The sequence below is a fragment of the Podarcis melisellensis genome (genome assembly GCF_964234715.1).
Source record: "Podarcis melisellensis genome assembly, chromosome: 5".
Classification (NCBI taxonomy): Eukaryota; Metazoa; Chordata; class Lepidosauria; order Squamata; family Lacertidae; genus Podarcis; species Podarcis melisellensis.
In genome coordinates this window covers 19,707,519-19,725,585 of record NC_138537.1, presented here as the reverse complement: position 1 = coordinate 19,725,585, position 18,067 = coordinate 19,707,519, and the positions used below count along the sequence as shown (strand labels likewise).

Below are 18,067 nucleotides of genomic sequence, written 5' to 3'. Positions count from 1 at the left end.
AGAATTTTGCCTGCATAGATTTGCTGCTGTCTTTTCTGTGAACCAATGTAAATAAATCTTGTTTTTAAACTTACTTCACAAGTTGTTAAGCTGGGATAGAAGGGGGAAGCCCACTTACTTCATTAGCTGGACTTGAGCAAAACAAGCTTTTACATTCTAATTCCTATACCTGTTACTGCTTGCACATACAGGAAGGCACTGCTCAAAGCAGGCAAATAAGCAGTAGCTGTTAAGGAAAACCAAGGGCAGGGCCAAGGGGCACCGTGGATTGACAGTGAGGACCCTGTCAAGGTATTGATCTCAGCAGCTGCCTGGTGATGTCTGGCACCATTGCTGCCCATAAAAATAAATTTAAAAAGGAACAACTCCCTCGCCTACCCCCCCTTCCCAAACAAGGCCAATACAGCATACAGAGAGAAAAATAACATAAAAGTTGCATTTCCAAAGCAGCAGGAGTTCTTTCAGCTGATTATTTAAGTGAAAATTTTAGAATATTCATCTCTTTAATGAAGCCTCCTCTTCTGGATTACAATAATCAGGTTCAAATGTTAATTGCTAATAGGTGCTCTGCTGTTAAAAGACTACTTTGTGCTCTCTCACCAGTGTATGGAATCTACATTTTCTTCTCTTTCCCACAGAGAACTATTGCCTGCTCTGAATGAATCGTTATCACAGTACATAACGCAGCATTAGCTAGAAGAGGCACTGGTTTTTATCCATTCTGAACTGGAAGCTTCAGGTTGTTTTTTTCCTCTCCAATCAAGCTACCAGAGTTTTGTGTGTGCATCTTTCTATGTTGTGTGAATTTCTATGTTGTGTACCACCCTGTGATCTTTGGATGAAGTGCGGTGTACAAATTTAATAACGAATAAAAGAATAAGCAATCTCTGGTCCTGGCTTCTCCAACCTAGACTACTGCTAGACTACAAGTCCCATTAGCTACAGGCCATACTGGCTGGCTCCAGCCTCTCCACTCCCTGAGGAGAAGCTCCATACAGCCGTATTTCCAAAAATGCAAACAACACTCCAGTATATAAGGCCCACAGAAGTAAACACCAAACTTTAGAAGCTTACCGGCTCTTTTAATCCTCTTCCTCTCCTTGAGCTGGTAGGGCTTGTGATCGTGCGACAAAGGGATAGCATTGCCATCCTTATCGCACAAGACGCCCCTCGAATCCCCAACGTTGGCCACCGTGAGCTCCTTATCTGACAGCAACGCAATCAAACACGTTGTACCTGAAAGGGGCAGAGGAGCAGGGACGGAGAGAGATGAAGAGAGCATCAAGACAATGGAGCGGAAATCACTACTGCTCACGTCAACACTTTCTCCTCCCCGCAAAAAACCCTGTGTTATCTGCATTCAGCTTTCCCGCCCGGCCGCCCGGCTTCGGGACATCGTTCCGATGCCGGGCGGCGGGGGGGAGGCGTTCCTGCCCCACCGCCCGGCATCGGAACGATGCCCCGAAGCCGGGCAGCTGGGGGAGGCGTTCCTGCCCAACGGCCGGCATCGGGACGATGCCCCGAAGCCGGGCGACGGGGGGAGGCGTTCCTGCCCCGCCGCCCGGCATCGGGACGATGCCCCGAAGCCGGGCGGCGGGGGGAGGCTTTCCCGCCCGGCCGCCCGGCTTCGGGACATCGTTCCGATGCCGGGCGGCGGGGGGAGGCGTTCCTGCCCCACCGCCCGGCATCGGAACGATGCCCCGAAGCCGGGCGGCTGGGGGAGGCGTTCCTGCCCCGCCGCCTGGCATCGGGACGATGCCCCGAAGCCGGGCGGCTGGGGGAGGCGTTCCTACCCCGCCGCCCGGCATCGGAACGATGCCCCGAAGCCGGGCGGCGGGGGGAGGCTTTCCCGCCCCGCCGCCGGGCTTCGGGACATCGTTCCGATGCCGGGCAGCGGGGGGAGGCTTTCCCGCCCCGCCGCCGGGCTTCGGGACATCGTTCTGAAGCCGGGCGGCGGGGGGAGGCTTTCCCACCCAGCCGCCCGCTTCGGGACATCGTTCCGATGCCGGGCGGCGGGGGGAGGCGTTCCTGCCCCGCCGCCCGGCATCGGAACGATGCCCCGAAGCCGGGCGGCTGGGAGAGGCGTTCCTGCCCCGCCGCCCGGCATCGGGACGATGCCCCGAAGCCGGGCGGCGGGGGAGGCTTCAAAAGCCGTCCGGGGGCTTTTAAATCGCCCCGGACAGTCCCGGGGCGATTTAAAAGCCCCCGGTTAGGCAGGCAGGCAGCCTTCAAAAGCCGTCCGGGATAGCGGGAAGCGCTTCCCTGCTATCCCGGACCGCTTTTAAAATGCTGGCGGTGGGGAGCAAAGCCTTTCGCCCCCGCCGGCCTTCCTGGACCTCTTCTGAAGTCCGGAGGGGGGGAAAAGGCTTTGCTCCCCACCGCCAGCATTTAAAAAAAGGTCCCCGAGATTTCCCTATGGGCTTTCGTCTTGCGATGCAAGCCCATAGGGAAAATCGTCTAGCGAAGCATCGCAAAAACCGAAAAACCCTTTCGTCTTGCGGGTTTTTCGTCTTGCGGGGCACCACTGTACTGCCAGAGGCATCAAAAAGCATGCCCCCCCCCTCACCGCCAAGTAAAATTAAATCTTTCTGAACAAGATGGGATCTAGTTTTGCACATACCTTTTGTGTGCTAAGACCAGTCCCATGGTTTTAGAACATTTGACTTAATTGCCAAGAAACCCCTGCATATCTGCCACAGAATCCCCACGCACCACGTGGAATTCTAGATTGTGTTTACGGAACATGTTTCTTGCGGCACATTGGCCAGGCCTGCTGGGCCTCACCATCACGATTAAGGGACAGCCTAGAAGACATGCAACACTCCAGGGTGTTGATCTGCCACTGATGGAAGCTTTCTGCCCTTTGCTGGTCTTCTCACTGTAAAACTAGCTAATAACCATCAGGGGAATGACAGAGCTTCCTAGGCCATTACCTGGATTTTAAAAGGGGTTGAAAGCTAAATGCAGGTTCATGAGTATTTTCAGAAAGATTCCTGATGGCTCAAAGGGGGAACAGCATCCATGGAGGGGTTAAGGAACTTAAGAACATACATGTTAAATAAATGATAATGAAATGCAACAGCCATTTTTTGTCCTTCATCCCTCACTCCCTTCCATCCATCCATTTCAGTATTGCATCTGAACAAACTAGATGGGTCTGCACAGTTAGAAATCTTGAAGGACTGGATTCTGTCTTATGCTAACTCTGGGTTTCCTTCATGAAGTTGCAAGGAAAAGCAGCTATTAAATATTTCTGGGGTACACACCTGACATTTAACTTGACTTACTTGAAGACTGCTGAAATTAATTTATTTTCGCATCATCACAATTCATGTTCTGGTTTATCATTTACCGGTAAATAAAATTAATTTCATGCTTGCTTTCTTTTTCCTTTTATGTGGGCCAGAGGAGTGCGAGGTGAATTTTCACCTCAGTTAGTTAATCTACATCTGATTATTCATAAGACTCAAACATCTGTCTCTGCATATAATGGAGACTTGGAAGATGGTGTGTGGTTGTGTGGGAATTATCAGCTGTGCAGGAGAAGGAAAGAAGCGTAAAGCAGTAACATAGGCACACATTTTGGAATCCTGATCCTGAAAAACTGTGATGCTGTTGCAGCCCAGAACACAGAAGCGATGACGTTACAAGTTGGTGCAACAAGATGATTTCTGTAATGCTGCAACTGTGCTAGTTTTACCCCTTCTAAACATTCACCTGCTATTGGCTCAAATCAAAGGACTGGGCTGTGAAGGTTGTGTTGTACCTTCAAACGACTGGTTTACACCAGGTGGATTCAGCAGCTTTATAGGAAAGTTATGCATCACAGTTTCCAGTAATGCAGGAAAGCGGGAAGGGAGCCATGCGTAATGATCCCACCTCCAGTGTCGCTTTTCAGACAGGCTACACCCCTGAACATTTGCATGTTGGGTGGGAAAGGCCTGAAGGAGGAGTCAGTGCATGTGCAGCTGAATACATACACCGTCCTCCATGCAACCCTGTGTAATCTGGGTTCCCAATAGCATGGAAAAGCCTGCACATGTTCAGCTGAATGCAAATGGGTTTCCCCTTCAGAATTCCGCTCAATGTACAAAGATCTGAGGATTGAGCCAGCAGGGATGGGGATGTTGGAGTGTGCATGTCTCATTTGTGTAAAGATCTTGGGTATGACCTCTCCTTTCTCTGGGGGTAGCTAAAGGAGGAAAGGGGGGGGATCACACAAACAATGTGCAGAGCACCAAGGTTGCATCTTACACTGCACATGCCATGGAACAGATTACCGTATTTTTCGCCCTATAGGATGCACTTTTTCCCCTCCAAAAATGAAGGGGAAATCTGGGTGCGTCCTATGGGGCGAATGCAGGCTTTCGCTGAAGCTTGGAGAGCGAGAGGGGTCGGTGCGCACTGACCCCTCTCGCTCTCCAGGCTTCAGGAAGACATCCGCAGCCTAGGCAGCCCTGCGGGAGTTCCCGCAGGGCTGTCTAGGCTGCGGATAGTAGCCTGCTTCCCGGAGCGTCAGGCGCTCTGCTTTCAGGGCGCCCGGCGCTTCGGGAACACATCCGCAGCCTAGGCAGCCCTGCGGGAGTTCCCTGCAGGGCTCCCCACACTGCGGATAGCAGCCTGCCGCCTGGCGGGTGGGGCACCCTGAAGCAGAGCGCCGCTCGGGGGACAGCAGGGAGGCGCAGCACAGCCATCCCGCTGTTCCTCGACCTGGTTCGGTTTCCTGACCTGCTTTTGGGGGGGAAATAAAGGGAATTTTTTTTCCTTTATTCCCCCCCCCAAAAAAAACTAGGTGCGTCCTATGGGACAGAGCGTCCTATGGGATGAAAAATACGGTATGTATGTCCACTTCTCCATCCTAGAATTGCTGGCTGATTAGATACTCACATGTGAGTCAGCCCAAAGAGGTAGATGTAACTCTTTGGTACATTACAGAAAAAGCCATTACAGCATAAGGCGAATGCTGAACAGCTTCACAGTGGTACCTTGGTTCTCAAACACCTTGGTACTCAAACAACTTGGAACCAAAACACTGCAAACCCAGAAGGTCTGCAATCTTTTTCTGAAGCCGAACATGAGTGTTACGCTGACAATTTGAGTGCCACACTTCTGATTTGAGTGTTATGCTGACTGTTACGCTGAGGTCTGTCTGTTTTTGCTATTTGTTTTGCCTTTTTGTTTTTGCAACTCTTTTTGTTTTGTTTTATGTGGAACCCAGTTCAGCTACTGATTGATTGTGTGACTGCAGTACATTGTTTATTGCTTTCATTTTATGGATCAATGGTCTCGTTAGATAGTAAAACTCATGTTAAATTTCTGTTTTAGGGGTTGCTTTTAAAAATCTGGAATGGATTAATCCATTTTGCATTACTTTTTATGGGAAAGCGTGCCTTGGTTTTGGAACGCTTTGGTTTTGGAACACACTTCCAGAACGGATTAAGTTTGAGAACCAAGGTACCACTTTACTATACCACTGTTCTGATTCTGTTCATTGGCTTTGGCAGAAAATCTAGACACAGTTGGAGTTTTTAGGACAAAAAGTTATACATCTGAAAACAGCAACTCTTAAGAACACCATCTCAGATACTTAAAAGGACTTGTCTGCAGCACCTGACCTTGACTTGACATTTTCAACTTCTGCACTAATTCCCATGTGACTGGAGAAGGAATAGATGCAAGCAATTGGGGACGGATGGAAGGTAATTGCATTAAATACCAGGCCTTTGTCTGTCCCACAGTTTTGGGAATAGGGAGATTTTGATCACCTGTATGGAAAGAGGCAGGATTAAACAATGCTTTCTTGCAGAAAATTCAAGTACTTCACCCCACTGCCTTTAAGTTTGTTTTTAAAAATAAAGATAAAAATTGGGAGATCCAGTTACAGATTGCTTGCATCTCATCTGTTTTGGCCCTGAGAGATGTCAGCTAGTATTTGTCCGTCTACTGGGTTTATGACAAATGTGATATCTAATCCTCTTTACTCTCACGATGCTGCAGGAACACTGCAATCCTATCCCTGTTTATTTAGGAGTAAATCCCACTGAGTTAAATGGGGCACAGTCTAGGGTAACTGTGCACAGGACTGCCGTTTAACCCTCTTATATGATCTATTTCTCAGCCTCTCTCTCCTTTCTGAAGCGATACATTTGCATGAGCAGCTGCAAGACAATGTCACCGGACAACAGGAAACCATTGTAGGCGATGATGTCTTCAAAATGTATCATGAGAAACATTTAAAGTGGTTTTCGTTTCATGCTTTATTTTGGGGCAGAATGAGTTTCTTTTTGTTTCTAACATGTGTGTGCAAAAGAAGAAGACCCCCCCCCTACACGTGCGAGGAGCAGGATGATAATTTCCAGTGTGATTTATGAAACCTCACTTTTCATCTTTTGCTGCAAGAGTCGACTGACAGCGGGGTTAGCATTAAGTCCCTGACCCCATGTGGGCAGCCTGCCATCACGGGAGAAGAAATCCCATTTGAACTTTGTTTTCCTTTCCAGCTATTGTTATTTCATTCGTGTAACCTTGCATTGTGTGTGTGTTGTTGCCGGGGTGAAGGTGCACTTCTCAGGCGCCTCCAAATTTAATGTAATTGCACAGTGGAAAATTCCTAACATAAAAGGCCCAAAATTGAGAACACATGTTGTGTCTTGGTCCCCAGACAGCCCACTGAACACCAACCTGCTGTGCGCTTTGAAAAGAAGTCACCAGAAAACATGAAGGCCCCTATACGCTAACTGGAAGAGAAAGGCTGTGCTTTCCCCCGCATAACCAACAAGCTGGAAACAGAAAATTAAAATGAAACAAGGCATGGTTTAGATCTCTTGGAGCTGCACAGATTTACAAAGCGCACAATCTCCCTATCCCAACATTAGGGACGTTGGAGAATTCTGCTGGAAATGGGAAAGGAAACTGCCAACATGTGCACGTTCTTCTGAGGTCAGGTACAGACATTACGCAAGTGTGTAAAAGCAGTATTTGTGGTTTGTGGGGATTATTTTTAGTCCTCAAACGTTATGTAAATAAGTTAAGTAGTTTTCTGCATTGTTGCAGGCATTTCCCTTCCACTGAAATGGAGTACGTCGTTGATTGCTTAATTGATTATAGTGGTACTTCGGGTTACATACGCTTCAGGTTACATACACTTCAGGTTACAGACTCTGCTAACCCAGAAATAGTGCTTCAGGTTAAGAACTTTGCTTCAGGATGAGAACAGAAATTGTGCTATGGCGGCCCCATTAGCTAAAGTGGTGCTTCAAGTTAAGAACAGTTTCAGGTTAAGAACGGACCTCCGGAACGAATTAAGTACTTAACCCGAGGTACCACTGTACATTAGTTAAAGCCACAAAGGAAAGGAAAGGAAAAGCCGGCTGGATCAGGCCCATCGCTCAACCCGATGCCTGTGGGAAACTGGCAAGCAGGATCTGTGCACAAGAGCAGTTCCCAGCAAATGTATTCAGAAGCATTAATGCCTCTGACTCTGGAGGCAAAGCATAGCCATTGTGACTAGCAGCCATTGGTAACCTCGTCTTCCACAAGTGACAAATAATGTTGGTTTCAGTGGAAGCCGGACCGTAACAGAAGAGAAACAGTGCTGCATCCAATGATCCCAGTTATAGGATGGAAATCGCTGCCTCTTTACATCCCTAGCCATCATCTGATGCTCACCCCCTGCCCCAGAGTTGTCATTCACATCCTATCACTTTTTGACCATGATTAGATAGACGGTTACAGACTGCCAAGTTCATTTTTGGCAATACGGCAGATAGCATGAGAGAGCTAGGAGGTGTCATGTAATTCCTGCGATTAAGCCAAGCCCTCCAGTTTGCAGAGATTACGCTGCTGTTTTTCCCCTGCCTCCCTCCTCTCACTAGACACTAAATTCACCTTACAAAGGAAAATACTGACACCCTAAAAGCTGTTTTTGGTTGTTATGGCAACTAATGCTCCATAAATTACTATGATCAGGAAAATGCCACTGGCCTTGAATTAAGAGGAGGGTTCTTCCACTGTGGGTTCTATTTTCTATATCACTGCTCTGAACTCTCTTTTAAATTAAGAAGAGGAGGAAGAGGAGGAAAGGTGCTGCAGTGCTGCAGTGTTGCTCAGTCGAAGCGAAGAGAAAAAACAGGGACAAAGAGTTGCCATCAAATGATGGCGTGTGTTCAGCCCAGCATTTGTTTGGGTTTGTTGTTGTTTTGCATCCTGTGCGAGCTGTCCCTGATTCTGAAACCAAATGAATATGCAAAGCTAGAAGGCATACACAGCCAAACAGTGTGAGCTTGGAAATGCCACTTTCAAATTTCATCTTAGCTATATATTCTGGTCCTTTTCAGATACCAGACTAAACTGTGATTTAGTGCTATGTCTATGAGCACCTCAAGGAAAGCGGGTGGCGCTGTGGGTTAAACCACAGAGCCTAGGGCTTGCCGATCAGAAGGTCAGCGGTTCGAATCCCCGCAACGGGGTGAGCTCCCGTTGCTCGGTCCCTGCTCCTGCCAACCTAGCAGTTTGAAAGCACATCAAAATGCAAGTAGAGAAATAGGTACCGCTCCGGCGGGAAGGTAAACGGCATTTCCGTGCGCTGCTCTGGTTCGCCAGAAGCGGCTTAGTCCTGCTGGCCACATGACCTGGAAGCTGTACGCCGGCTCCCTCGGCCAATAAAGCGAGATGAGCGCCGCAACCCCAGAGTCGGTCACGACCGGACCTAATGATCAGGGGTCCCTTTACCTATGAGCACCTCAGGCCTGTATTCTCCCCACTTCCTTTTCCTCAGATACCAGGAAGACTACAGAAGTTTCTGCAACGAAGAACTTGGGGACTTCTAGTTAGTTTAAACTAGTGCTGGTTCAAATAAAGCAGGAACAAACCATGGTTTATGTTCCTGACCTGCTCATTATTCAGAGTTTAATCTAACCAGAGTTCCAGTCAACTTACAGGTTGAAAGGCATGATGACATCATCTAAAATCAGACTCCTGCCCCTTATGCCAACAGAAATGCTCAGATCAACACCAACAGGTAAAGGGAAAAGCAACAAGGAGAAGGGGCCGTTGAAGTAGCTCATCAGCAGGTATATGGACAGCAGGTGAAAGAACCTCCCAGGTCATCTGAGCTCAGTTAATCTTGCTATGGTGTAATGCACTGATTTCTAATCATCGTAATCATTTCTAAAAATTGCATACATACATACATACATACATACATACAATTTAGCATTTGTGAATTTTAAGCCCAACTGTCGTTTGTTGTTGTCTTTTTAGGTATTGTATTTCTCTCTCTTTCTGGCAATACAGAAATAGCCACTCTATCTGTGAGTTCTGGGGTATTTAATATATAAAAAAACTGCTCTGCTAATCGGGCTCTGAACAGTCATGCGTCATGTGTGTCAAGATCCAAATGTGTTTAAAAGAACAAGCCCTTAGTTCTCCTGGCCTTATTCATTCTGCGATCTGTTTGTTAAATATTATTTTAGATACTACTTTTCTGCTCATATGCCCTTTACTGCCCCTCTTATTCCCGCAGGCCGGGAGAGATAATATGGTAATTACTTTCATTCCATTGGTTGCTAAATGTGAGAATTAATTATATCTGTTAACGATAGCGATACCTCTAGCTATGCTGCCACTTCATATCCTTATACCATGGTGTAGCCAAACACCCAAGGTGATATTTCATAATTCATTCCTCCACCTTCTCATTTGACTACCCCAAAACCCTGCAAATTAGAAGCTAACAAAGAAAAATTAAATCTGTATGGTGCTGCAGGAAGGGAGAATTGCTTGACTTTGTAATTCTGCTCCTTTGAAGATATCATCATGGACATTTTAATATTTGCAGTGGAAACCGTGTGAGGATGCTAATTGGGCTTGATGTTGCCGGCTCAGAGATGATCAAAAAGGCCAGACTGGAAGCCCTGGCACAGCCTGTAGGGTCTTCCCTGCTGGGCTTGCCACAGGTCACAGTGGATCTCCAGAAGGCAAAGGAATTTGGGTTGAGGCCCATCCAAACAGAAGACAAGAGAGGATTCATCTTGCAATGCTAATCTGAAGATTAGAAAGAGTCCATTGACGATCAAGAGTACAGGGACCCACAGTACAGGTTGTGAGAGCAAAAACATGAAGGTTAGCATTCTAATTGGTGGCCTATCCAAGACATATCCTGGGAAGCAATTGTGAAGGGGGGGCCTGACAGAGGCAAAGATTCACAAGGCTAGATGGATGCTTCTGAGCAGCTCACAACCAGGCCATAAAAGCAATAGCCCTTCGCTGTTGTTTATCCCTCAGTAACTAGAATTCAGAGGAAAACAGCTTCTGGACCTAGAGATTCCCTTTAGAAAGAGCTATCAACAGACCTACCCCCCCCCCCCCGCCCTGAATGGACAATCAGGCAGAGACAGATTTTAAAAAACTGAGGCCCTTGGGTTGTGGGCAGAGAAGCAATTGAACAGATATCGAAGGGAATTTGTTTGAGGGCAATCCCTGAAACAGAAGACGGGGGAGAGACCCTGCAAAATCTCTAAAGGAATGGTTTAAGAGACTAAACATGGGAATTGCTGTCACTGCTGAGGGTACTAAAGGAGCACACAGAGTAGCAGGCCCACAGTCTTGCAATGAAGAAGTGGCCAGAGATATCACTGTGTGCTTTGAACTGTACTGCAAAGAGAGAGCAGGTGTAAAAAGCATTGCAAAACAATGACGAACAAAAAGAGATCGTTCAAGACATATACATCCTGAGATGTTCAAGTGATTCTGAGCTTTCAAGCCCTTTACAGCAGCACTCAGAATCTTCTCTGTTAAATTGGTAGTGCAGCACAAGGGGAAATTGCTAAACCCCGGGGATGAAAGGCCAAGCTATTTCTGAAAGATCTCAAAATATCTCCTGTTGAACCTGGCCGAGGAGTGAAGCCAAGATGACCCAAAGTGGTTTGGGATGTCGCCCTATCAGAGCATTTAACACACCACAGGGTAGTCAAGGGAATGTTCAAGCACAATCATTTTGATGTAATATGTTTTCCGTTTCTTTATTTTGTCAACGTGCAACATTATGGCATGGACATCTCTATATAATAGACTTTTGCATTATTGTAACATTCCTAACTTACCTGGCACTAGAACAAAACTGCTATGATTGTTTATTATTTGTTTTGTATTCTGGGAAATTAATAAAACTTTTTTTAAAGAAGGGTGAATATAGTGTTTTGATACTTTCAAATTCTATGGTTTTAGGATTTCTAGCATTTTTTAAAAAAATAAAATATATAATACCTGCCATAATACAATTAATGCATTTTTTCCTTAACAATATAGCATGAATAGTATCCTTCAAACAATGAGGGACAATAGTATATTATTTTGCCCCAACTATTAATAAAGTGCTGTTTACTAACTCAACAATTCTGGAATCAAAATGATGTCCTTAAATCTGTTTGAAATATTGTAAAATCTGTGAAGTTCATACCTGTCAGAGCTGCCCAAGGTCCCAGCTCACAGAGGACCTACACCAGTTCTTGTTATATACAAAAGTCTTTATTAAGGTTCAGTTTCGATTCCAAAGCCGCGGCGCGCAGCTCTATGTCTCTACCCTAGACCGCTGAAACTCCGTCTGAATCTCCTCCCCCCCAGACACCAGTTCAAGACCCTAGCCTTGCTCCACCTCTTCCTTTGCTCCTTTCTCCTCTGGGTCCTTCTGCCCGCCGGGGTGTTGCCCTTTCTGGACTCTTCTGATGCTGAGGAGTCTCCGGATTCTTCCCCCTCCCTCCAGCGTGCTTTAGGACCTGGCTCCCAATCCTTGCTCCCAGCTGTCCCGCGCGCCTGTGTATTTGAACTTGGCGCGCGCGCCCAGCCGGCAACTTTCCTCCTGACCGTTACGCTGCTTCTGTCACTGCTTCCCCCTTCGGGGGGGCTCGCTGGATCTGACTTCCCCTCTATTTCCTCACTCAGCAACAGGGGCGTGGTCAGCCCTGCCTCATCTTCTCTTTCCCCTGGAGTGGAAACCGGTCCTGACATCTGGGACTCTTCCCCCCCGCTACGCTCTGGTGGGGAAACTGGTCCCGATCTCCAGCTGCTGCTTTGGGAGTCACCGCTGGCTCCTTGCTCCTGGTGCCTCCCTCCCGGGAACCCCCTTGCCCTGGCTATGCGTGCCCCCTTCTGTGAATCTTCCGACTCACTGGTCAGACTCATGGAATCTCTTGCCCCACTGTCTTCCTCACCAACACTGCCCTCGGATTGTTCCCCTTCGCTCTCCGCTTCCTCCTTCTCCTGTGCCTCCACTCCTGAACCTCTGACAATACCTTTACACCATAATGCCTTTCATTTATCAAACTCTATATTATATCCTAAATCCACTGCCCACTTCACCATCACCTCCTTCACTTCCTCATCTTTGGTGTCCCACTCAAGTAACTGGCTGTACATTTTTGATAGTAATTTTGTTCTTCCTTCTATTATTTCAATCTGAAATCTAGATTTCTTCTCATTTATCCCAATCTTTTTATCTTCCATCCACATGGAATTAATTTGGTGATATTGAATCCAGCCAGTCAACTTATTTTTTATTTCTTCATATGGTCTAATTCTCCACCCGGATTCTTTTTTAACTAATAAATCCTCATATGTCCATCTTTCCCCTTCAGTGTTTATTTTCTTTTTTGTCAAGATATCGATTGGTGATAACCACCAGGGGGTTTTCTGTTCCAATAATTTTTTGTTATTTTCCCACACTTCTAATAGTGGCCCTCTAATAATATGGTTAGAAAAATCTTTATGTTTCTTTCCTTTATCCCGCCACAGATAGGCATGCCATCCAAATCTTAAATTAAAACCCTCTAGATCTAACAAATCTTTATTTTTAATGACAATCCATTCTTTTATCCAACAAAGGCATGCTGCTTCATAATATAACTGTAAATTTGGGACCGCAAATCCCCCCCGTCCTTTTGATCCGTGAGCAATTTGAATTTAATCCTTGGTCTTTTTCCTTGCCAAATAAATTTAGAGAGTAGTCTCTGCCAATCTTTAAATAGTGAAGTTCCTCTAATTATCGGTAAATTTTGGAATAAAAAGAGTAATTTTGGTAATAGATTCATTTTGATCGCAGCCATTCTCCCCAACCAAGAGAGGTGTATTCTATTCCAAGTGTCCAAGTCCTTTGTTATTTCTTTCCATGTGTTCTTGTAGTTATTTTCAATCAGGTTTATGTTCTTCATGGTTAACCAGATTCCGAGGTATTTTACTTTTTTGGCAATTTTAATCCCAGTTTGAGTCTCGAGATCATTTTTTGTCTTTTCTTCCAGATTTTTGGTCATTATTTTGGTTTTTGCTCTGTTCAATTTAAAACCGGATAGTTTTCCAAATTCCTCTAGTAGTTCCAATACTTTGCCAACACTCTTTTTTGGGTCTTCCAGCGACAACATAAGATCATCAGCATATGATTTCAATTTGTGTTCTTTCACTCCAATTTTTATACCACGAATCTCTTGAGTTTTCCTTATCTTATTTGTAATTATCTCTAGCACCATAATGAACAGTAACGGAGACAGAGGGCACCCCTGTCGGGTACCTTTCGCTATCTTGAACGGATCTGTCAAATTGTTATTTATAATTAGTCTAGCACTTTGTTGTGTATAAATCGCTTTAATTCCTTCCAGGAATGTGCCCTCTATCCCCGACCTTTCCAAACATTTTATCATGAAACCCCAAGAAACATTATCAAATGCCTTTTCGGCGTCTACGAACATTAAAACTGCTGGAATTTCATTATGGCATTCTAAATATTCAATGATGTCTATTGTATGTCTTATGTTGTCTTTAATTTGTCTATTGGGTAGGAAACCGGCCTGGTCAGTATGGATGAGATTACTCAGACACTTTTTAAGTCGGTGTGCCATTATATCAGCAAAGATCTTATAATCATTATTCAATAATGAAATCGGTCTGTAGTTCTTGATGTTAAGTTTGTCTGAATCTGGTTTCGGAATCAACGTGATGTATGCTTCTTTCCAGGATGTTGGTATTTTTCCTCCTCTTAATATCTCATTCATTACATCACATAACACCGGTGTTATATATTCTTCTAGGGTCTTGTAATACTTGGCAGATAACCCATCTGGGCCTGGGGCTTTCCCCAGTTTCATCCTCTTAATTGCCTCTCTAATTTCCTCTGCTTTTATAGGTTTATTTAAAGCGTTTCTTTCCTCTTCCGATATGTTATTTGGCCTATTTTCTTCTAGATATTTTTCTATACCTGTTAAGTCTTCTTCTTCTATTTTATATAGCTTTTCATAGAATTTAAGGAAATTCTTTTTTATTTCGCTGGGGTCTTCTAGCACTTGTTCTTCCACTTTGTGTAATGTTGGATAACCCAACATTACTTGTGTAATGTTGGATAACCCCATGCCTGGCTTTCTCATTTTAAAACTGGCAACAGGAAGTTGGAAGTGGTTTCAGTGCCAGATTAAGCAGCATGGAGAAAAACAGATGCCTACCTGAACAATGAAGAGTGTACCAAGGCAAAGAGATTATTACAACTCATGCAGACTAAACCAGAGATTATTAGAAACTGTGGTGGGAGGTGGGGGAGGAGAGAGACCTGCTGGCAGACAGTGAGGAAGTTGTTTGTGAAATCACGAAACAATGGAGGCAAAGCAATCTAGGTAGCAAATCTGCTAAAGATGGATTAGGAAGAGGGATACAGGAACAAAATGCACACCTGTGCCAGCTCAAATAATCTATTGCTGTGGGGGGAAATGCAGTATGCTTTGACAAAGACTAGGCTTGCCACCTCCATCAGAAAGAGAGAGGGGGGAAACTCTACAAATACACAGCTGCATACACTTAAATATACGCACACCTGATGGCTGCTTATCGACCAATATATAGAGGGGAAGTGGCAGAGCTATGGGTTGAATGCACACCAGATGTGGAATTGCACTGCAAACAGGTACAACTTTAGTATTATACTAAATATTTCAGTGAGGAATACTCTTATCCAGTTTTTCAATTTGTTGTGTTCTGCTGGCAGGCTATTCCATTACGCACTCCTGTTTCCATCCCTCCCCCTTTAAGCAGGGATATAAGAGAGCAGCAATTTCCATTCTGGCCTGTATTGATCACAATCAGCCCGTTTCTGTTCTACTGCAGTTCAGCTTCTGCCAAATACTATGTTATTTATCTCGCTTTCTGCTATTTAACTGAAGTGATATAACTTACATTCATTTCAGTGTAAACACTGAAAGTATGTTCTTTTTAACAAATCCTACCACTAATTATTATTTGTAAATGATACAAATAAATACTGATTGGATTCTCTTTCGATCCTGGCCACAGACAAACACACAAACTGCAGCAATTCCTACTTCCTTTTCCATTTTCATTAGATTTTTCTGACATCCATACCTTAGAGCCAGGATTACTTCCCTTAAAACCTGCACATTCTGGAATAGGGCAGTACATTCTGAAAAACTATAAGGGCTGCAGGTAGCAGCCACATAACTAAGAAACCTGGACATTTACAGGTTACAACTCTAATCGGCATAACTAAAAAACTAGGTTTGATTCTTCTATCTTCTCCACCCAGTGACGGAACATGTAGAAAGGAACAATGTGCCTTGAGCTACCCTGTTATAGATGCTGCTCCTGACGTGTTATGGACCCAAGCAACATCTTTGAACTTTCCTGCACTTTTCTGCAGTTTAGCTCAGTAAGTGTGGTGTAGTAGAGAGACCCAGTTGGGTGTAATGGTTAGAGAGTGTTGATCCCCGCACTTGGCTCCAAAGCTCACTGGGTGACCTTAGGCCAATCACTGTCTGTACGGCTAACTTACTTTACAGCAGCTTCACCAACTCCTAGGGGCTAAGGAAGCCCCCCCCATATTTTCTGAGGGGACCTAGTCCCCTCAATATTCAGGGGGCATTTGCCCCCACCACTGGGCATGTGATGTCAGGGTGTTGAGTAGCACCACACACAGGCCCCCTCAATCCCCTTGAGAAGATGGGGCCTCTCGCCTCACAGGGTTGTTATGAAGTTTAAATGAGGAGGAGGACCATGTACGCCCCCTTGAGTTCCTTGGAGAGAACGTTGGAATAGAAATTATATATTTCCTCCTATTTCCTCCTATTTCCTCTCAGTTCCAGGTTATTCCGACAAACAACCATTTGCCTTTACAGTTGAATTTTGAAGGCGGTGATTTATTTTGAAGGGTGGTGAATACAGCACAAGATATTATGGGCTGTCCCGTGAATCCACTGGATGACATTGAGGAAGAACGTTGCCTCAGGAGAGTGAGGAAAATTCTCAGGGATGATTCACACCCTGGCCGGCACTTTCTTGATCTCCTGCCCTTGGGCAGAAGATATAGAAGCATGATTAGTCGCACCAACAGGGTAAAGAACAGCTTCTGTCCATGGGCTGTTAGGCTGCTGAATGAAAAGATAACAACAGGGCAACTGACTTTGGGTTTGGCGGGTGTGCGTCAGTAAACGAGGGGAATTAAGACTAAGACAGCTGACTGGGAGGTGCTCGTGTAATCTCACTGTATTCTCACTTGTAATCTCACGTGTAATCTCACTTGTTGTACAAGTGACAATAAAGTATTTCATTTATTTAAGCCATACCTTGCTCTCAACTTAGAATGGGAAACTACAGTTAGAAACCAGTTTCCATGTCGGGCTTGGAGGTTTGCCCCATGTGGTTGTAATGCAAGCACAGTTTGCTGGAATTAGGAAGTGAGGGAGGGATGACAGTGTACAACAGGAAGCGGAAGTACGTGAGCCTGAGGGCCAAAGTAAAACTCATGTGGCTATTAAGTTCAGCTGGGCCAGAGTACTGGAGCTGGGCCAGGAAGTCCAGGTACAAGTCCCTGATGTGTATAGGTAGGGCAGCCATGGGCAAGTCATGGGACATGGATAATAGAAATTTGCCTTATTATACTAAGTGAGACCACTGGTCCATCTAGCTTGGTACTATCTATGCTGACTGGAAGCAGGTCTTCCAGATTTCAGAACTTTTCCATGCACAGCAAATGAACTACTACTGAGCCAAGACCCTCTCTCAAATCTCTCTCATTCAAATCCCCCTCAAGAGTTGTTGTGATCATTAGATGCAGAAACATACACTGCAGTCGTATGTACTCTTTGAAGTAAGGGTGGGGCACAAATGTAATACTTAAAAAGCAGGCAAAGGTAAGGGCATCTATAATAATACCAACATAAATAAATATGTTACAATGACTAGCCAAAATCCCTTCAGCCAAAATAAAAATGTGTAGCTCGTAATTATGGGAAGGAATATTACCACTACTAAAACTAATAAATACTAATAAATCTGCCTCCATCTCCCCCCTGTTCTCTTGGGTTGTTGTGAATAATTGCATGATCTTTAGATTACTGAAGCTTGCAAATATTGGGTCTTGCTTAATTATGGTGTGAATTCAAGCTTGAACACCAGTATGTGTATATGTGTGTGCGTACATAATAGTCAAGTCTGCTTTAATAAATAACCACCACATCTCACGTTTCCAACTTTAAGTTGCATTTACTCCCTCATGCTATAGTGGGTTTCCATTCTGAAAGGGCCAAGAACTGCAAATGGGGTAAAAATGCAAACCCATGGGTTTATCAGCATCTGATGCCCACTTCTGGAAAAATGGTTTTCAGTTTTTAGCAGGGCTTTTATTTCCTTCCAACAGTGGGCCAGATCTATAGATGAGCTACTACAGAGAATGGGCTATAGCTCAGGGGCAGAGCCCATGCACAGCATGTGGATTCAGTCCTCACATTTCCAATTCTTTCTCTACAAAGTAAGTCTCTGCTGCTTACTGGGACCATGATGGAATGGGAAGGTCAGTGTGGTGCTAATCTAGGGGTCCTGCTGTTGTGCTTGCACCTCATCAACCTTCCCATGGTCTGGTCTCCCCCCTTCCCCTCCCATTTCCTGGTAACCATCAGTGACCCAACTGTCAGGAGGTCTGGTGTTATTGCCGCCCCATCGCATTGGCCTCTTTTGACAAGATCCATGGATCTTGTCATATACAAGCTGCACGCAAGGAGCTGTAGATCAGGATGCTTATCCC

At 45.2% G+C, this 18,067-nt stretch overlaps 2 protein-coding genes across 6 annotated transcripts in view; one reads left to right on the top strand and one right to left on the bottom strand.

Moving 5' to 3' along the window:
* The window catches only part of PPM1L (protein phosphatase, Mg2+/Mn2+ dependent 1L), a 176,900-nt gene that overhangs the window by 6,053 nt on the left and 152,780 nt on the right, over nucleotides 1-18,067 (bottom strand). Inside the window, exon 4 of the mRNA XM_081911329.1 lies at nucleotides 1,075-1,236. Coding sequence (XP_081767455.1) covers nucleotides 1,075-1,236 — 162 coding nt within the window. The remainder of the gene's footprint in view (nucleotides 1-1,074; nucleotides 1,237-18,067) is intronic.
* The window catches only part of B3GALNT1 (beta-1,3-N-acetylgalactosaminyltransferase 1 (Globoside blood group)), a gene marked incomplete at its 5' end in the record, with an annotated part of 70,043 nt that overhangs the window by 27,338 nt on the left and 24,638 nt on the right, over nucleotides 1-18,067 (top strand). The window contains 3 exons of one of the 5 annotated variants that reach the window (XR_014168268.1): nucleotides 639-777; nucleotides 6,666-6,939; nucleotides 9,839-10,302. Of the gene's footprint in view, nucleotides 1-638; nucleotides 778-6,665; nucleotides 7,129-9,838; nucleotides 10,303-18,067 lie in introns of those variants that run through there. The other 4 variants (XR_014168269.1, XR_014168266.1, XR_014168267.1 and 1 more) reach the window with 4 other exon arrangements.